This window comes from Capra hircus, chromosome 6, assembly GCF_001704415.2.
Source record: "Capra hircus breed San Clemente chromosome 6, ASM170441v1, whole genome shotgun sequence".
NCBI lineage: Eukaryota > Metazoa > Chordata > Mammalia > Artiodactyla > Bovidae > Capra > Capra hircus.
This window is the reverse complement of record NC_030813.1, coordinates 111,967,870-111,988,319: the sequence shown is the minus strand read 5'-3', so window position 1 is coordinate 111,988,319 and position 20,450 is coordinate 111,967,870. Positions and strand designations below refer to the sequence as shown.

The 20,450-nt window shown below is 45.9% G+C and overlaps 1 protein-coding gene across 7 annotated transcripts in view; it reads left to right on the top strand.

Annotated features, from left to right (window-relative positions):
• The window catches only part of LDB2 (LIM domain binding 2), a 461,389-nt gene extending 450,027 nt beyond the window's left edge, over window positions 1–11,362 (top strand). The window contains exons 7-8 of one of the 7 annotated variants that reach the window (XM_005681920.3): window positions 3,925–4,067; window positions 10,000–11,362. In XM_005681920.3, coding sequence (XP_005681977.2) covers window positions 3,925–4,067; window positions 10,000–10,230 — 374 coding nt within the window. In that variant the 3' untranslated portion in view covers window positions 10,231–11,362. The other 6 variants (XM_005681918.3, XM_005681919.3, XM_005681924.3 and 3 more) reach the window with 6 other exon arrangements.

Genomic DNA, 20,450 nt, shown 5'->3' with positions numbered 1-20,450 from the left:
TCACTTGCTAGATTTAGGAGAACCTGAAACTCACAGAAGGAAATTGATTTCTTTAATGTTACTGAGAAGATGTTGGTAAAGCCAAGATAAGAATCAAGGTTCACTCTCTCCCAGGCCAGTGGTCATTCCACTGGACAAGACTGGTGACCCCTGATGGCTTACTTTAGTTTTCTTTGTCCTTTGAGGAATGGTAGAAATTACTACAGAGAAGGCAATGGCACCCCACTCCAGTACTCTTGCCTGGAAAATCTCATGGACGGAGGAGCCTGGTAGGCTACAGTCCATGGGGTCGTGAAGAGTCGGACATGACTGAGCGACTTCACTTTCACTTTTTCCTTTCATGCACTGGAGAAGGAAATGGCAACCCACTCCAGTGCTGTTGCCTGGAGAATCCCAGGGATGGGGGAGCCTGGTGGGCTGCCGTCTATGGGGTCACACAGAGTCGGACATGACTGAAGTGACTTAGCAGCAGCAGCAGCAGAAATTACTAAAAGAAAGGGGGACAAGGAAGAAGAAAGGAAGAATGGGGGGATGGGCAGAAGAGAAAAAACAAGGAAGGGGGGGGGAAGGAATAGATGGAAGAAAAAAGGGAAGGAAGGAGGGAGAAAGTTTTGCCCTATTTTTAAAGATACATAATATCAAAGGGTACTCTGATCATGAAAATACATAAAAGACCCCGTTTCTCTCACTTCCCTAGGATGCAGTTTAGATACTGTAGTCTCCTGCTGGGGTTCTGAAATTACTGCTTCAAGTCATCATTAATTGTCTTTCTATCTAATACATTTCACTCCCAGGCGTGTGCTGAGCCTCATTGATCATAAAAGCAAAATGTATCCGTTCGCTAAAAATTGTTTTTATGAAGAGTAATTATTAACATGAGGCACATAGCTTTCTGAATCATGAAATATAATGGTCACCTTCCACTGGTAATTGGCCAGGGGTTTTAAATAAAGAGGACATAGTCAATATAATCAAGTACATGTTTAGAAAGCTGGGGAAATGAGCATTACTTTACATAGAATAGTTGCATCCCCATCTTAGGGGAATTTTCAACATTTAGAACATTATTTTTCAAAGATATTAAATGTACTTAAATTGGCCTTATTTTCTCTTTCAATATCAATAGGGTTTTATGGGGAAAAAATTTAACTCACTACAGATCTTGAAAACGTCTATTTCCTGATGTATGCACATATAATTCATATGACGTGTGTGTGTGTGTGTGTTAGTCATTCAGTCATCTCTAACTCTTTGAGACCCCTTGGACTGTCACCCACCAGGCTCCTCCGTCCATGGAATTCTCCAGGCAAGAATACTGGAGTGGGTTGCCTTTCCCTTCTCCAGGGGATCTTCCTGACCCAGGGATTGAACAGGGGTCTCCTGCATTGCAGGCAGATTCTTTACCATCTGAGCCACCAGGGAAGCCCCATAATTCATATATTATACATTAATTCAGTCATTAACTCAACAACTATTTATTGAGCCCCTACAAGATGCCAGGCACTGGCCAAGCCACTCTGCTTACAGCACTGTATGAAAACAGTCACAAATCACAGTCTCTCAGACCTTTCTTTATTTTTTTATTGAATCTTCACTAGGGTTATTGTGAGGTGTGAGATATTTCTTGTTATTCCCATTTGATATAATAGGCCTGAGATTTAAAGTAGAGCTTGCCAGAGTTAGTGCAAGACTAATCAGTGGAGACCTATGTCACAGTAAGTTTTTATGTCTTCAGTTCATGACTGCATTCCTACAGCTACGTACAGGCAGTAGGAGCAACACAGAGCAAACATTTTAGGCATATTTTCCCAAAATTCCATTAAAAAATACAATTTATCTTTTTTAAATAAAAAGCAGCAGATTTCAACTCAAAGGAAGAAGACGCTGGTCAGGGGAAACTGGGGTATTCGCTTAACTTTAGATTGTACCACTCAACTCACCTCCAGCTGCCTAAGTTGGAACAATTCTGTTTCCCGTTTCCATAACCTTCAGAATAAGCACCATAATTCTCCATGGATAGGGATGTTAGGCCTCTGTCGACGAATATCTTCAGACATTAAGACGAAAATATTTATGAAAGAAAAAATAGTGTATAAATAGAAACCTTCTACTTCTTCATCAAAAGTCAGGAATAACATGATGGACCCAGTAGTCTTTGAAATGAGCCTTAAAACAAGCTCACCCCATCATCCAATAGAAGCAGCAAAAATGTTTCAAGAAAATGCCAAAGGTCACCTCACTTAGTTCCAGTACAGCCCTAGCTTACCCTCTTCCCATCAGTGTTGGACCTAGAATAGGGTTAGCTCTTACATACCATTTCCAATTCATTTAGTAAGTGCCTGGAACAGGCTTCTGGAAGTTTCTCATTCTCAAAACAAAGATTATATAGCACCTAACTAATAGAGTTGCTATGAATATAAAATAATGACCGAAAATATCAGAAATATGAAAACATTGAGTCATGCTCATAATGCATAATAAATAAATGAAATTCTTCTTACTACACATTTCCATAAGTCTGTACACTTCCAATAAGATCTTGCCTCATCCTTCATGTTCAAAAAAAAAAATTTTTTTTTTTCTATTTCTAAACCTTCTGGAAGAGGTCTAGTTTCCTTTCATTAAAATATTGATTATAGCATATTAAGACATTTCCCCCCAGGAATTTTCAAGTTAGCTGCATCCTTTAAACACCAGGGTGCAAACCATGGGCATTTCTCCTGAGCTTGGGAATCCATAAGTTCCACATCAATGGCTGGTTGGATGGACACTTCTTTTCACTCCAGCATTTATTTCAAGGTGTAATAGACCTTGGCTGCAATATGACACTTGGCCAGTAGGTGCTGCTGTTACTCACTGGGTCCCTAATTTAACTAATTTCATACAGGTGGCGCTGCTAGTGGTAAAGAATCCACCCGCCAATGCAAGAGTTACAAGTTTCATCTCCAGGTGGGGAAGATCCCTGGAGTAGGAAATAGCAACCCACTCCAGTATTCCAGTATTCTGGAAAATTCCAGAGGAGCCTGGTGGGCTTCAGCCCAAGGGGTCACAAAGGCTCAGACACAACTGAGTGCACATATGTGTGTGTGCACACACACATACACACACAAACACACTTTTCTCAGGCCTTGGAGTCTCCCTAGGAATCTTAGTGTGAATAGTTTGAAAGTCGCTCAGTCGTGTCCAACTCTTTGCAACCCCATGGACTGTACATTCCATGGAATTCTCCAGGCCAGAATACTGGAGTGGGTTGCCATTTCCTTCTCCAGAGGATCTTTCCAACCCAGGGATCAAACCCAGGTCTCCTGCACTGCAGGCAGATTCTCAGAGCTCTCTTTTTATTATAAAAAGAAGGTAGGCCATAAAATATTTTTCTCAAAATTCATAATGGTAATAATATTTTAAGTTCAAATTGTGATAGTGGTATAACTCACCCCTAAGACTTACTGATAGAGTCCAGACATATAGAGGGGCTTCCAAGGTGGTGCTGGCGGTAAAGAATCCACCTGCCAACGCAGAAGAGGGAGACTCAGGTTCAATCCCTGGGGCAGAAAGATCCCCTGGGGTAGGAAATGGCAACTCACTCCAGTGTTCTTGCCTGGAGAGTCCCAGGGACAGAGGAGCCTGGCGGGCTACAGTCCATGTGCAAAGAGTGGGATACAACTGAGTGCACGACATAGAGATGAAATCAGAAAGAACAATTAAATGCAAATCGCTTTATAGACACGTTAAAGAAGAGTTTCCATCATTTCGTGCTGAAACTAGAGCATCAGTTTTCTCCTTTTGGGTTTTGTCAAGTTAAAAGAAATGGGGGAAAAAATGTCAATAGCCTACTCTTTTCAGTTTACAAAAGCGGCGTCACTGGAGGGACCCTGGTGGGTCACCCGGGAACTGATCCTCTTTGCATTCTCCATATTGCAGCAGAACCCACAAGGCAACCGACAACCAAAAGGAGGAAAAGGAAAAACTCCACAAGCAGCACCTCCAACAGCAGCGCGGGGAACGCCGCCAACAGCACCAGCAGCAAGAAGAAGACCACGGCCGCCAACCTGAGTCTGTCCAGTCAGGTACCTGTAAGTCTCGCTTTCCTTTTAGGCGGCAATTCCTGCCTTTACCGTCTCCCAATTCCAGGGGGGCCCTCGGAAAAGACTCTTAGCTGCAAAGACCTTCTGGGCCCTGCGGGGCGGGAGGTGGGGTGGGGGAAGGGGAAGGCAGGGACAGGAATTGGGGGGAAGGGGGAGGACTCTGTCCTGAAAACCAGCCCCTGCAAACTGGGAACTAGAAAGCAATACACAGAGTCTGTGCTGCAGCGGGACAGGAATGAAAATGCCATCAGAGTCGCAGACAGGAGATATGTCACCTAAGGTTTAATTAAAATATCACTGAGCGATGAGCCTTGTGGCAGATAAGCGGCTCTGGGCACCATCGCTGGGACCCTGTGTTCCGCTGGAAAGCTAGCTCCGGGCACTCAGACTCCAGATTGTCATTTGATTGTCCCCAAACTGCCCCCCCACCCCGAGACGTGGGCATCTCCTCTTATTTTAAGACTCAGGTAATTAACTCAAGGCCAGTGCAGCTCACTGGATTTCTCTTTCCTTGTTTCATTAGCTTAGAGGGAGGTTCAGCCCCAGGTTTGGTCTGAACTCTCTTGACGTCTTGACCCTTTTCTCTCAGTTCTGGGTCTTGACAAAGGAAATGGGCCTCTCAGAAGGGGGCTTCTTTGAACTCTGAGACTGAAAGCCGAAGGTGTCCCCAGAAGGGCAAACCTGGCAGATGGGACCTTTCTTCCTCTCCTCTTGATTTCTTCCCCAGTCCTCTCCCTTTTTCCTGATTCCTTCTGGACATTGAATTCCTCATCCCAGAAAAAGACCACTTGCCGCTTTTACCGATAAGTTCCCACGTTCCTTGAAGCACGTCTTGCCTCTTCAGTGGCCTGCGGGTTTTCCTTCTCTGCGGCCCTTGGTACATCACCCCAGCAGGCTCTCGACTGTCCTTCCTTCCAACCCGGGGATTCTCGTGGTGCCTCAGAGGCGCCCTCTGGATCCTGTGTCTTTGAGAGTGTGTCCTTTCTCGGAGGCTCCCTCCACCTCCAATGCAGTTTTTTTTGTTTCGTTTTGTTTTGTTTTACCTTTCCCCTCTTTCTCACTCGTCTCCCCTCTTGGGCTGTGGTCCTTCTCCTTCAGGCTCTGATCCTGCTGTGTCTCCTGTCCATGTGACAGTGGACCATCCTTTCCAGAAGGTTCTCTGCTTACTTCTAAGTGTGGCTTTCAAATCTGCCCCCCCACCCACTTGCCCCCACGTCCCATTGGTCAGTTCTCTTCGGCTAAACCCAACCCCATCAGTGTATCGGAGAATTACCTGGCCTCTCCTCCTGTCCTCCACAGACAGAGGATACGGTTGCCATTCCCCAGTACCTTGAAAAGAAAGGGTCATGAGAGAGTGGCCAGCCTGTGGGATAGATGTCGTTTTAATTTTAAGAGCATTAGGAATTTCAGTCTTTAGATAATACCAGAGCCACCTCTGTTTTTAACTGGGCTTTCATCCCTGAAGAGTGAGGGGGGTGGAAATCAAAGGAGAAAAGCAGTCTTCTTATTAAGGTGCCAATAAGTTATACCTACCGCTGCTTAGTTAAATGGAAAATGCATAGAAAAAGAAATGGCCAGATGTAAATAAACCAGCCCCCAAAGCATACATAAGTAGCCTATTCATTCATTTAATCCAAGAGTTTTAGAAACTAAAGGTTGTTAATTTCCATAAACAATTGAAAGTACATTCCAGAGATTTCTGGAACTCTGACGTAGCTACTTAAAGGCACAGGACTGCAAGAATTCAGAGTGGTTCATCAGGCATTTTCTGAGCTCCTATTGTGTGCCCTATACTACACCAGGCAGTGATAATCCCAAGATACAAATTAAAAAAAAAAAAAAAGACCAAAAGATGCCCAAACTCCGTCATTGACGAGCTCACTGTCTAAAGGAGGGACGATGAAGAGGTTGCTTCTCTCCTGCCAACTCAGTCTCCTGGGGTCAACTCACAGTGTAGAGTGTCCAGAAAGATTCCGAGCCTGAACTAGGTGTGGTTGGCCATCCATTAGTGATGTCTGCCAGGGGTACAGAATAGCAGCTACCTGTCCGTGTATTTTCACATACCTGGCCTAGTCAGAAGCATTGCAATGTTTTTTAAAGAACACCTAACTTTTTCTACTCCATTACATTCTTGTCCTCCCAACCAACCATTGCATTTTGCTGGAAGATGCCTGTGTTGAGTGGGTCTTTAATGAGTTAAGACCCTTCTGACAAAAGCAAGGCACCATTAGAAAGTGCAAGAAGAATGTTAGCAGTATCCTCACCATGCAATGAAGGATGTTTTCATTAAGTGAAACTTACAAATGGCTGAGAGAAACAGGGAAGTCATCCAGTTTAGGCAAACGTGTCCATTTCAGCAGGTCCCCCAGCTGGTTGGATGTCAGATGATAAGCACTGACTGGCTTGTAAGGATCACACCTTCTGTGTGTCCTGAATCACCCACACCCCCTTCCTGTTTAACTAGAAATGCCGCTTGTTGGCCTTAGCTGCCCTGTCTGAAGGCACGGACAGGGGGGCGTGTTACCGCGGCCACGGCTGTGGTCCGCCCAGCGCAGGACGGCAGCGTGTATGTCCAGCAAGGGCTCAGGTTTAATGTTCGGCTTCTGCTTCTCACTCCATGAGCAGGGGCTAGGAGCGACCCTGAACCGCAGCCTCAACCCTGGGAGGGATGGAGACCTGTGTCAGTCCACAGCAGTGACCCCTGCTGGCCAGTTTAAGGAGAAGCATTGAGGGGCCCTGAAAGGAGTCCCTCCCCGTCCTCAGAGGTTGGTGGTCCTTGCTCGGGGGCTTAGGGAGAAGAGGTAACACGGGCACCAGCTGGTGGCATCCCAGGGTCTCCAGCAAGGAGCAGAGGGGTCTGCCTCGTGGGGAGTTGAGACACACGGGTTACTCTCAGGTGGACCCATATCGCCTTGGGGGGGTCCCACAAGACAAGGCAGGAAGTTCAGCTCTCACTGTGGATGTTGAATGATGTGGGGTCAGGGGGATTTTTAAAGATGTGGGGGTGTGGGGAAAACGATGCCACACACCCCGTTAGAAGAAGCCCCAAATGTGCATTGGGCTTCCCAGGTGGTGCTAGTGGTAAAGAACTCAGCTGACTATGCGGGAGACAAGAGAGATGAAGCTTTGATCCTTGGGTTGGGAAGATCCCCTGGAGGTGGGCATGGCAACCCACTCCAGTATTCTTGCCTGGAGAATTCCATGGACAGAGGAGCCTGGTGGGCTCTAGTCCATGGGGTTGCAAAGAGTCAGACGCAAGTGAAGCGACTGAGCATGCACGCAAAACGTGCCTTATGTCTCCATCCATTTTGTGAAGATAGCAAGGCAAGCCCACCTGAGTGGAGAGCCCATGTGCTAGCCTGGAGGTTTAGCAGAGCCAGCTAGAGTCCTGTGCATAACTGTGTAACTGTCCTCAAGCCTCTAGGTGCATACAAAGTCCTTAGCACACATCTGTTTAATTATAACTTGCCATCTAGTCATCACTCACACATGCACACGTGTGCACACACACTCACATACGTACACCCACAATTATGCATCTGGCTAAAGATATGTTTTATAATCAGTAAGGCAAACGTGGCATCTCTCTGAAATTTCAGATGCTCAAAAATATCTATGCCTGGGCATCTTTTCCAGTTGTTCCTGGAACAGAGATACCCCAAACATACTATGAGCCTGTATGAGCCCCATTTGAAGAGATTCAAATCACTATTTTCGGAGGACTTCTCTGGAATGGCTGTTGTTTGCTGATACAGTGAAGGCATCTGGAGTGTTGGGAACTTCTTGGCTAATATCACGTTTAAATCGGCTTCTTCTGTTTCCAAATTGTGCTTACTTCCTCCCATTCCCCCAGCCTCTCTCGCTGACCTTGGACTCACAGTACTAATGCAGACGCACGCGTCGGTTCTAACATTCTTCTCCTGCCCTGTGACACCAAATACATGTGTTTTCCCAGTCCTTCAAAGGGCACTGCACACAGATCACGAGCTGGGATTCACCCTCGTGTGGCACTTTGCCACATCTTAACCTGGCCTTGCCTCCTGCCTTTGCTCCTGACTGTAAGCACAGTCTCCTGAGGGCCTGCAATGAAGGGGCCCTTTTGGTATCCCCAACACCCAAAGGGGTCGGGTGGAAGCCCCATTCCATTTAACGTCCCATCGGCTTTCTTGACACTCGAAGTCTGTGTCTATTTTACATCTCATTTCAAGAGTCCTTGTGAGGCTCTTAGAAATCAGTGTAACATCTAGCTCCTGGTGGCATCATAAGGACGTTCTTAGGGACTCACAGTTGAATACCCCGCCGGCACCTCGATGGCTGAGTCTACTCAGGTCACCTTTGAGCCATTTACTTCATCTGAGACATTTCTCTTTAACATCCTTGTTATCAATTCACAAGAGTGATTAGTCTGAAAACACATCGTGAAACCTATTGATTATCTTCCCTCTAATTTGAGGGGAATCGATCTATCAGACAAACAAGGTTTTCCATTCCAAAACAAACCAGATGGTCACGAAGGGATTAGTTCAGTGGGCACCTTCAAAATTTGAGAAGGGTCCTGGAGGGACAGCTGGACCTTTCTCCCAACCACAGGCAGTGTTCCACTCATAGACTGCCCCAGGCAGCCTCTCTTGCCCCAGTGGAAAGAGCGTTTGCCCAGTTGTCAAGGCAAATTCGCACCTGTATCAGCAAATGCTTACTTACATCTCCAAAAGCATCTGGCTGGCCCTGATGTTTCAGCTTCAGCCGAGGTCGAGGGCAGTCAAGCACTCTTAAGTAGATTGTTGCTCAGAGTTAGCAGAGCAGGATCCACCTGACGGATGCCCTGTGCCGTGCCCAGGTCAGCCACTGGGCCCATAGCGCCCCCTTGGAATACAGAGGCCAGAGCCATGCCTTGGGTAGGCTTTCTCTCCCCTGTCCTCAAGCCTCTGCAGCAGTGGCCTCTGCCAAGCTCCCAGCTCTAGGAGGTGCCTTCCTTGTTTGCATGGAAGGACAGTTTGTACTTAAAGGAGTGATTAGATGGATTCTTCCTGCACGCTTCCATCTCTGATGATGACCAGCTTCATCGATATAATTATCATTAGTTCTCTTCATCTTCCTTTAATGGCACCAGCTGGACAGACTAGTTCTCTTTACTGCCCAGATTGGTGGTGGGGTTGCCTGTGTGGGGATAGGTGACAGGCACCATGGAATAACAGATGGTAAATTCAGGGCTTGTTGGCAATCAGCAGGTTTTTGCTAATGACTTAATTAGCTATGCAAATTGTCAAATCAGTGTGAACATTGTTTTTATCGAAAACTTTACCTAAATTAATTACCATAATTAAGTAGCAGAATGTCAAGGATGTTGGCTGCATAAAAGGGCCTGGCTGAGTAGGAAAAAAGAGAGATCTGTCTTCAATTAAAACGTATACCGTCCTTGGGACAGAGAAGATGCCGTTTGGAATGAGTTGCGTGAAGGCGGCAGAACCGCCTCCTCCCCGGCGTTGGCCACTATTCTCAGTAGTTGGCAAAGCCGTCCCGAGACCCTCAGTAAAAGTGGTGGCGTTTCCGAGGCCTCGCACAGCGCCCACTGCCCTCTCAAGAGTCCCCAGTGTCGGCAGGTTGCAAAGCGTGGATTTTTTTAATTTTGAAAAATCCATTTTTTTATTTCTGCAGATTGCTAGCATTGCTCGTTCTCCGGTGTCAGGCTGCACACTAAGGACATAAACTCGCGTGGTTGTTTCCCGTCAGGAGGCGATGTTTATTTCCTGTAGAAATCCAATATGCGTCTTGGCCCCCCCGACACTGAGACTTGACCCCGGTGTACAGGACACGGTGTGTCTGACCCAGGTCCCCCAGCGCCTCCTCCCGCTAGTGTTTTAAGGGGCTTCTCTCTCCCAAGGTTCCCTGTAATAATGTCAGCTGCTGTTCACAGGATGTGATGGTGGTAGGAGAGCCAACTCTGATGGGAGGTGAGTTTGGGGACGAGGACGAAAGGCTAATCACTAGATTAGAAAACACGCAGTATGATGCGGCCAACGGCATGGACGACGAGGAAGACTTCACCAATTCACCCGCCCTGGGGAACAGCAGCCCATGGAACAGTAAACCTCCGGCCACTCAAGAGACCAAATCAGAGAACCCCCCGCCCCAGGCTTCCCAGTAAGAGTGACCGGCTCCAGAATCCACTGTCCATAGCCCCCGTGGGTCACGCTCACTATTTCAGATCCTTACTTGCAGGAGAGGAAGGAGCAAGACGTTAAAACTTTGCCACGCAAATACCGATTTCTAAACCACAATGATCTGAGTTTCTTTCTTCCTTTTTTTTTTTTATTTTAAATTGAGAGGACCGTTCCAAATAAACTTCCATGACCCCTCCCTGGAGGCCTTCGCAGGTAACACAGATACTGGCACTGATCATAACTAAAACAAGAGCAAATGCTAGCGCTTCTCCTGGCTCCGTTTGAGCCATGTTTGTTAATTTCCTTTCGCCAACCCCGCATCCAACCATCCAACGAAGGCCAGATTGTCAGTAAACCCTCAGTGCTCAGGATCCCATTCTATGCCGAATCCAACTACAGATGACTTTTTAATATTGTAAAATATTTTCTGCTTTTTGACTTGCATCTGAGAGTTTCTTGTTTCAGTAAAAAAAGAAAAGGAAAAAAAATCCGCTTTTGAAAAGTAATTTAAACGTACCTTTTTTTTTTCTCTCTCTCTCCTTCACCTTTTCTTTCTTTGGGTAACAGCGAAGAGGGCCCAGCAGGGTAATTTATGGCCAAGCTAATGTCAATTGGTCCTCGAGCCCGAGTTGGTTCAGTCGAGCCCGAGTGCAGAAACAAGAAATGTCTTTTTGTCATCAGAGACACCAAGGCAGATTTTTACGTAAAGAAAGGCACCTGGCCCCTTGAGAATGTATTCGTTTGTAAAATTGCTGTTGATCCAAATATTTTCAAGCCATGTAATCCATTAATTTTGTGGGCAGTTTAATAAATCTGAAACTTCTGGGTTTCTTGTTTTTTAGTGTATCTGAGTTGACTGTTGTTTCTCTTCATAGTATATTTCCTGTATAATATTTTGTAAAGCCTTCACCTGGTTCTTTTATGGGGACTTTTCTTTGGGGGCAATCCCAGTGTATTTATGTGAAACTTTATAAAAGAACTAATTTTTCCATTCGCATATTAATATGTTCCTCTATACATGTAAAGACACAGTGGCTCGTGTGTTATAAAACAGCTGTATTTTATGTATGCTTTACTGATAAGTGTGCCAATAATAAAACTGTGTTAACGACCAAAGCAAATGAGTCTGCGTATCTGTGATCCTGGGAGAGAAATCTGCCCACGATGATGAGAAGTACTGAGCATGGATTTATGACCCAAATCCCACATGGAGCGGGACTGTGAAACGGCTCATCTTTATAAAGTACAGTTCCTTCCACACTCACTGCAGTTGACTTGGGCAAACACAGGGATGCCTTCTCTGTGCTGGGCACTCTGCTGGCCACAGACACAGGGATTGGAAAGCAAGGGTTGGCCTGGCTCCCGATGGCTGGTCAATTACAAGGGCAGCAGCTTCCACTCACTGAGTGCTTACTCTGTACCAAACATCTCAGTTTAAGGTCCACAGACATTACTTCGGGCTTCCCTGAGAGCTCAGACAGTGAAGAATCTGTCTGTAATGCAGGATACCCAGATTCTATCCCTGGGTCAAGAAGATCCCCTGGAAAAGGGAATGGCAACCCACTCCAGTATTCTTGCCTGGAGAATTCCATGGACAGAGGAGCCTTTTTTTCAGCTAATCCTCACAGCTCCACCAAGTAGGCCTTCATCTCCCCATTTTTTTATAAATCAGTGCTCCCACTTGCCTATTTTTCTAAAAAGCTTATAATACAAAGATTATGGAAAACTCATTTGAGGACTTTGGGTTTCAAGAACTTTCGTCGCATCTGTCTACTCTGTTCGAATGAGGAAGATGAGAGAAGAAATCTGTTAGCATTCATTTGGGTGTGTATAAAGTGCCAGGCCATAGTAATAGATCATCTCAGCCAGTTCTGGAAAAGAGGGGCTTGAAAAAGACAAGAGAAGGGAGAGTGTGTCTCTTAGGTTGAGATTCCCAGAAGCAGAACCTGGCACCAGAATTCAGAGCACAGAGTTACTAAGGGGGTCTTCTTCAGTTAAAAAAAAAAAAAAATCTTTAAGGGAGTGGAGAGGGGAAGATGGAGAAGAGGAAAGAGCTAGGAAAGCTGCGAACTCAGGAAGCTTACTTCCTGAGCCTGGTCCGTGGTGCAGGGGAAGGCTTGGGGCACAGAGCTATCTAACCCTCGCAACTCAGCTGCAAGATTTCTGTACACCTGTACTGGTCAGTCATTGGCTGGGGCCACCCCGAGGGGGTGTGGGAGACAGTAACTTCAGAATAAGATGGGCCCCCATCAGCCAAGGGCTGTCCTTCAGAGGAGAGATCAACTGGAAGGCAACAGTCTTAGCATCTCGGCATGGGTAGGTTAGTCCCAGAAAGGGCGTCTGGGAGACAGTAACTTCAGAATAAGATGGGCCCCCATCAGCCAAGGGCTGTCCTTCAGAGGAGAGATCAACTGGAAGGCAACAGTCTTAGCATCTCGGCATGGGTAGGTTAGTCCCAGAAAGGGCGTCTGGGCAGGGGACCAACCGTCTGCTTCAGTAAGCGACTTGCTCCATCTCTCAGCTCACGGTGACGTCGGTGGAATTTGTTTCTGCAGCTCCCTTGACTACAAAGCCTGGCTTCTCTCTAGAGCATCACGCTGTTTCCTTAGAACATTAGCATGGGGAGGGAAATGTGTGGTACTGTAGCAACACAACCAAAGGAAATTGAGGGAAACAGCTACTGTAAGTGAAACTTCCCCACTAGAGCAAGAGGACTGCCAGCTTATCCTCCGCCCACCTCATCATTTCAGGTTTTCTTTTATCCGTTTTTTAAAGTCACCCACCTGCAGTCATCACTGATGATTTCTGGGACAATTTGTTTGACGTCTGTTCCACTTATCTATTGCTGCACAGATGATCGACCCCAAAGTCAGAGGCTGAAGAAGCAATTTATTATTATCAGTTAACATTCTGAGAGCTCAGTGGTCAGGCGGTCTGCACTTAGGGGCAGAGACGTTGGTTGGGGATGGTGTCATCAGAGGTTGGGCTGGGCTGGACATTCAAGATGACGCAATCACCTAGCTGGCGATTAGGATGGAATTTAGGGCTGTTGAATACAGCCTCTCCATGAGGCTTTCACAGAATGATGGTTGGGTTCCCGGGGAGAAGAAGCAAACTGCCAGTGCCTAGAACTGAGACACCATCCTTCTCTGCGCTGTCCACCAAGGCAGCCCAGAATCAAGGTGCAGAGGCCCAGACTTCCCTCTGTGGTGGGTAAGTAGCACGTGCCTCCAACAAGGGGAGAGACTGCAGGCGGCCTTGTTCGGAAACAAACCTCTACGGCATCCAACACAGTTCATAGGCTGGTCCTTGCTTCCCTGACGTTGTGTCCTTAGCCTCTTCCCACTGGTGCCCTACCACCATCTACCTACACTCCTTTCCGTTGTCTGAATACACTAAGTGCTCACGTCAGACACGTCTTTGCATATGTTTCTCCCTCTTAGAATGCCACCCCCACCTTTTTACATAACCAGAGCTACTCAATCCTTTTTTTTCTTAATCAATTTATTTTTGGCTGCCCTGGGCCTTTGTCATGGTGGGTGGGCTTTTCCCTGTAGTGGTTTCTCTTGTTGCAGCGTGTGGGCTCCAGGCGTGCAGGCTCAGTAGTTGAGGTGCTTGGGCTTAGTTGCTCCCTGGCATGTGAGATCTTCCCAGATCAGGGATCAAACCCATGTTCCCTGCCTTGGCAGGTGGCTTCTTAACCACTGGACCACCAGGAACGTCCCCAAAGCTATTCACTCTTAAAGGCCCAGTTTGGTTCTCCTGGCCCCTGAGATGACTCCCCAACTCTGGTCAGCGGCCGTAGTCCCCTCTGGGATCCAAGAGTACTTGGTTCTTGCTTCTGCCTTGGCTCTGTCCTGACGAGTTTTTGTTTCTGTTGTTAAATACCTTTCACGGTCCTGCTAGACTTTTCTAGGACTGAGTGGTTTAATCATTTCCATCTGAATCCTTAATATCTAAACTCTATCATATATACCGAAATAGACAGAGTTAAAAACTCCCAAGCAAGAAATCATGAAACCACTGCTTACCGTGCATTTTCCCTTTATCTTGCAATCTGTCATTCTATGGCAGAACACAAAGTGACATTTACCCCTGTGGGCACATAAGAGATGCGAGGTAGCAGAGAGGGGCGTGTTCAAGCTTCTCAGGGGGCAAGTCGGCACAAAACAGACATTCCACAAAACACTGGCTTAAACCTAACTTTAATGATTTGTCAGGCCCAGAATAATTCCAAGGGCAACCATTTCTCAAGTACACACTACGTGTCAGCCACTTGCTAGGTCCTTTGCCTGAGTGGTTTCATGATGATGGGAACCCAATGGTGGTGCACAGTTGGGTTTTGCTCTGTAATAACCTCCAAATCTCAGCAGCCAGTGACCAGAAAGATTTTATTTTTCTCCCGGATGGGACTGTGGATCCCCTGGAACAAATGTATCTCAGGTCTGCCCCTCGGGTCTCTCTCTAGAACAGGCAGTCTTCGGAGCACACACTTTCTTGGCAGATTCTGAAAGAAGTAAAAGAAGTCAAGCCAAATCACACAGACACACGCTTGCTCACACTGCATCCACTGGCCAACACAAGTCTCCAGGACAAACCAGCATCAGTGGAGTGGGGAAATAAACTCTACATCTTGCAGACTCAAGGGTGTGAGCAAACAACTGGGAACCCAACCTACCCCTGGCAGCCTGCACAAAGATGTCTGGAAAACTTCTAGTTATTTGTTAACATTTAAAAACTGATGAGTTTTCAAAATATCATATTAATACTCATATGTGGAATCTAGAAAGCTGGTACTGATGAGTCTACTCACAGGGCAGCTTTGAGGACGCAGACGTAGAGGACACACTTATGGATAGTGTGGAGGAAGGAGAGGGATAGTGTGGCTAGGGAGGAGATAGGAAGGAAAGGGTGGACAAACGGGAAGAATAGCGTGGAAGCGTATACACTGCCATTTGTAAACAGTCAATGGGAAATAGTTAACATAAAGAATATAAATAGTCAAAATTTTAAAAAAAAGAAAACATCAGTTCAGTTCAGTTCAGTCGCTCAGTCATGTCCGACTCTTTGCGACCCCATGAATCGCAGCATGCCAGGCCTCCCTGTCCATCACCAACTCCCGGAGTTCACTCAGACTCACATCCATCGAGTCAGTGATGCCATCCAGCCATCTCATCCTCTGTTGTCCCCTTCTCCTCCTGCCCCCAATCCCTCCCAGCATCAGGGGCTTTTCCAATGAGTCAACTCTTCGCATGAGGTGGCCAAAGTACTGGAGTTTCAGCTTTAGCATCATTCCTTCCAAAGAAATCCCAGGGTTGATCTCCTTCAGAATGGACTGGTTGGATCTCCTTGCAGTCCAAGGGACTCTCAAGAGTCTTCTCCAACCCCACAGTTCAAAAGCATCAATAGTCCAAATTAAGATCACACCTCTGTGTGACACCGTGAAGTCCCCTCTGGAGGAAACCTTCAAATTGCAAGTGCTATCAATCCACCACTTCAGAGACCCTTGTCCTCAGAGACATCAGAGATTCCTTAATTCTCATCCTGAAGTTTGCTTTTAGATAAGGGTATTTTTTGGTTGTTTATTTTTAAATTGGGCACAGATTGATCAACAAAAGCGTGATAAAACTGGACTGAAGAAAAAATAGCCAATGGGAATTTGCTGTATGACCCAGGGAACTCAAACTGGGGCTCTGTGACAACCTAGAGGGGTTGGGGTGGGAAGTGAGAGGGAGGTTCAAGAGGGAGGGGATATATGTATGGATATGGCTGATTCATGTTGATGTGTGGTAGAAACCAACACAATATTGTAATTATCCTTCAGTTAAAAATAAAGGGGAAAAATGGATGAATTTTCAATAAAAATTCAAATGTTTTGGCTTTTAATATTTTTATTTATTATTATTATTATTAGTTTAATATAAGTTTATTTATTATAATTGGAGGCTAATTACTTTACAATATTGTATTGGTTTTCCATACATCAACATGAATCCACCACGGGTATACACATGTTCCCCATCCTGAACCTCCCTTCCTCTACCATCCCTCTGGGTCATCCCAGTGCACCAGCCCTGAGCATCCTGTATCATGCATGTAACCTGGACTGGCGATTCGTTTCACATACGATATTATGTATGTTTCAACGCCATTCTCCCAAATCATCCCACCCTCGCCCTCGCCCACAGAGTCCAAAAGACTGTTCTATACATCTGTCTCTTTTGCTGTCTTGCATACAGGGTTGTCGTTACCATCTTTCTAAATCCCATATATATGCATTAGTATACTGTACTGGTGTTTTTCTTTCTGGCTTACTTCACTCTGTATAATAGGCTCCAGTTTCATTCACCTCACTAGAACTGATTCAAATGTATTCTTTTTAATGGCTGAGTAATACTCCATTGTGTATATGTACCACAGCTTTCTCATCCATTCATCTGCCGATGGACATCTAGGTTGCTTCCATGTCCTGGCTATTATAAACAGTGCTGCGATGAACATTGGGGTACATGTGTCTCTTTCAATTCTGGTTTCCTTGGTGTATATGCCCAGCAGTGGGATTGCTGGGTCATATGGCAGTTCTATTTCCAGTTTTTTAAGGATTAATATTTTTTTTAAACTGGAGGATAATTGTTTTATAATATTGTTTCTGCTGTACAACAGTGCGATTCAGCTAAATGTGTAGGTGTCTCCCCTGCCTTCTGGACCTCCCACCTCCTACCCTCCTCTTCCCATCCCTCGCAGTCATCCCAGAACACCAGGCAGGGCTCCTTGTGTTGTACAGCAGTTTCCCACTAGCTGTCTATCTTATATATAGTGTTAGTCCCTCAGTCCAGAGAAGGCAATGGCACCCCACTCCAGTACTCTTGCCTGGAAAATCCCATGGATGGAGGAGCCTGGTAGGCTGCAGTCCATGGGGTCACAAAGAGTTGGACACTTACTGAGCGACTTCACTTTCACTTTTCACTTTCATGCATTAGAGAAGGAAATGGCAACCCACTCCAGTGTCCTTGCCTGGAGAATCCCAGGGATGGCAGAGCCTGGTGGGCTGCCGTCTGTGAGGTCACACAGAGTCGGACACGACTGAAGCGACTTAGCAGCAGCAGCAGCAGTCCCTCAGTCATGTCTGACTCTTTGCAACCCCATGGACTGTAGCCTGTCAGGCTCCTCCATCCATGGGATTTCCCGGGCAAGAATACAGGAATGGGTAGCCATTCCCTTCTCCAGGGGATCTTCCCTACCCAGGGACTGAACCCAGGTCTCCTGCATTGTAGGCAGATTCTTTTCCTGTCTGAGCCACCAGGGAAGCCCCATTTTACATATGGTAGTGTATACATGTGGAGTAGGAAATAGCAACCCACTCCAATATTCTTGCCTTGAAAATTCCATGAACAGAGGAGACTGGCAGGCTACAGTCTGTGGGGTCACAGAAGAGTTGGCATGAGCGAGTAGCTGAGCTTACACGCGTACACAGTGCGTATACGTCAATGCCACCCCCTCAATTCATCCCACCCTCTCCCCTGCTTACGTCCAAAAATCCATTCTCTAGGTCTGCATCTCTTTTCCTGCCCTGTACATCAGCTCATCAGTACCATTTTTCTAGATTCCATGTATATCCGCTAGAATTCCTTGCTTCTCTTAACCAACAGGATCTAACAACCATAGACTCACACTTCTGAATTCCTGGATGGTGACACTTGGCTGGTGTCTGGTCATGGATGCCCTTCTTAGATGCTCCAGCCTGTCACCCTGACACCATTTTTCTGACTCACTCGACCTGCCCAGCTTTAGTCATTAGCTGCTCTGCCTGTGTTCCTCATTCTCTCTACTCCTTAAATCCTCATTTGGAGGCATTAAGGGCCCATTTTGCAGATGTGAAGATTGATGCGTGAGCAGTTTAGTTAACACTGTTGATTGCACAGCTCATAAATGGTAAGATGGGCTTTGAAACTGGGTCCTCGGGGTAAAAGCCTGGGCTCCACCAAACCAGGCTGGTTTAGGAACCACAGTGGTAGTTTGACCTTTGGTGGATTAGGATAGAAATGAGATAAGCATGATCTCATTGAGTCTTTGCAATATCTTTGGTGATGAGATGAGGTTATTTCCCCCCTATTTTGCAGATGGAGTATAGAGCACTTAAACAGTTTGTCCAAGGTCACAGAGCTCACGAAGGACACCATCATGTCACCTTGACCCTGACCCACTCTGTTAGACTCATTGTCAAGTGTACAGTCCATAGATGGGGGGTTTGGAGAGAGAAGAGTCCAGCCTGGGAGAAGGGTCCTGGCATCCACCTTCTGCCACTGACTTTATGTTTCAGGGGGTGTCAGAGAGTTTGACCAGAAGCCACAAATTGTCACTCACCTGATAATAAAGCAAAGCAGATCCTTTGAGGGCAATGAAATCACAGGGACATCTAACAAGGGATTTATAAATAAGTGGCCCAGTCCCTTAGGGAAATCCTCTCTCTTTCTCCATCTCCCTTTTACTTTGAGATGAACATTTAGTACAACAGGAAAACACAGCTCACACTGATACAACTTGGGGATGGGCACCATGAGAGCCAGGCCAACAAGGTCAATTTCTCTTAAGCAGGATTGGCAGCCTCCTTGAGAAATTCATTGTGTAGTGGGATATCCCCTCCATCTGCCATAAAAAATTACTAGGCTTTTTTTCTAATGGTTAAACAACACATGCTCATGTAGACCATTTGAGAAAATGGGGACAAGAAGAAAATAGAGTAATCCCCCTATCCTGATATAACCAATGCTAATATTCTGATTCTGTTTTTTTTTTTTTTCTAGGTTCATCTACACTACAATGTTGGTAATATACAGAATAGATAATTACCTATCCCACCCTTTTCATATATTATATCATGAGCTACCTCATTAACTATTCTTTAAAAACATGATTTTAATTTCAATATAATGATCCACTAATGGAATATTACCATAATGCATTAAGCCAATTATTTATGACTGGTCAACTCCCTTTTTACACCCCATTAGAATTCCATAATCATGAAGAATAAGCGGGTTGAAGGTTGATGAGCGTGTATTAAGTTGAAGTTCACTTACTGGCTATTTGCCCAGCATGATGCTGGGCATTATAAGGGATTCCTTCACCTGGTCCTGCCTTCAAGGCGCTCACAACTGGGATAGAAGACAAGTGCATAAAATGCTACCCAACCAAGTGAGTCTGAGTATACACAAAGTGTCCACAAAGCATCAGGAATAAAACTCCAAGCAGTTATGAGAATGGCACTCACGTTCATTCCCCCTTCCTATGTTTGCCCTGCATCTCATAAGCAGGGATGCAGGTGTTTTGTACAAGAAGATCAGAGAGGTTGAATCACTTGCCCAAGGTCAAATCCAGCAAGGTCAGATTTGCATCAGCGCCTGCCGCCAAGGTCTGTTCTTTGGTGAGCCACAGGAAATCCCTGGGCAGACACAAGTGCCGTGACTGTGTGTTGGTGGCAAAGACTCCACCCAGAGGGGTGATGCCTTGATGCACACGTGCGCATCTGAGTGTCTGGTGGCTGCTCTGAAGCTGCTCTCTGGCTTCGCCTCCTTTGATCCATCACTGCTGTCAGCTCAGTGCCTCTGATCATCGGGAATGCCGGGGACTTTGCGTTGAAACAAAACCTACCGTATCAGCACTGTTGGTGTGTATACAAAGGTGTGTTTTTCCACTGGAAGCCATTGAGCTAGGAGAATCAGGGAAAGATAATTAAAACTATAAATTAAGGAAACTAGTGAAGCAATGGCTATGGCCTTGCTCGTTCCTGTTTTATTTTCAGTTCCTATTCATTCCAGAACTTTACCATCCTTGGAGAAAGAAATATTTTCTTGTTTTCCAATGGCCTTCAGTGAATCTCCATAAAATACAGTCACCCCTCATCATCTGTAGGTGACTGGTTCCAGAACTGCCCCCCCTACTTTCCTTTAACCTCCCACCCCCACCCCCTCAACCTTCCCTTACCAAAATCCTGGATGCTCAAGCCCCTTACATTAAACAGCGTGGAATTTTCATACAATCTTCGCACATCCTCCTGCATACTTTAAAGCATTTCTAGATTACTTACAATACCTAATACAATGTAAATGCTATGTTAAATTGTTGCCAGTGGGCAAATTCAAATTTTGCTTTATGGAACTTTCTGGAACTTTTTTCCCAAATATTTTTGATCTGCAGTTCATTG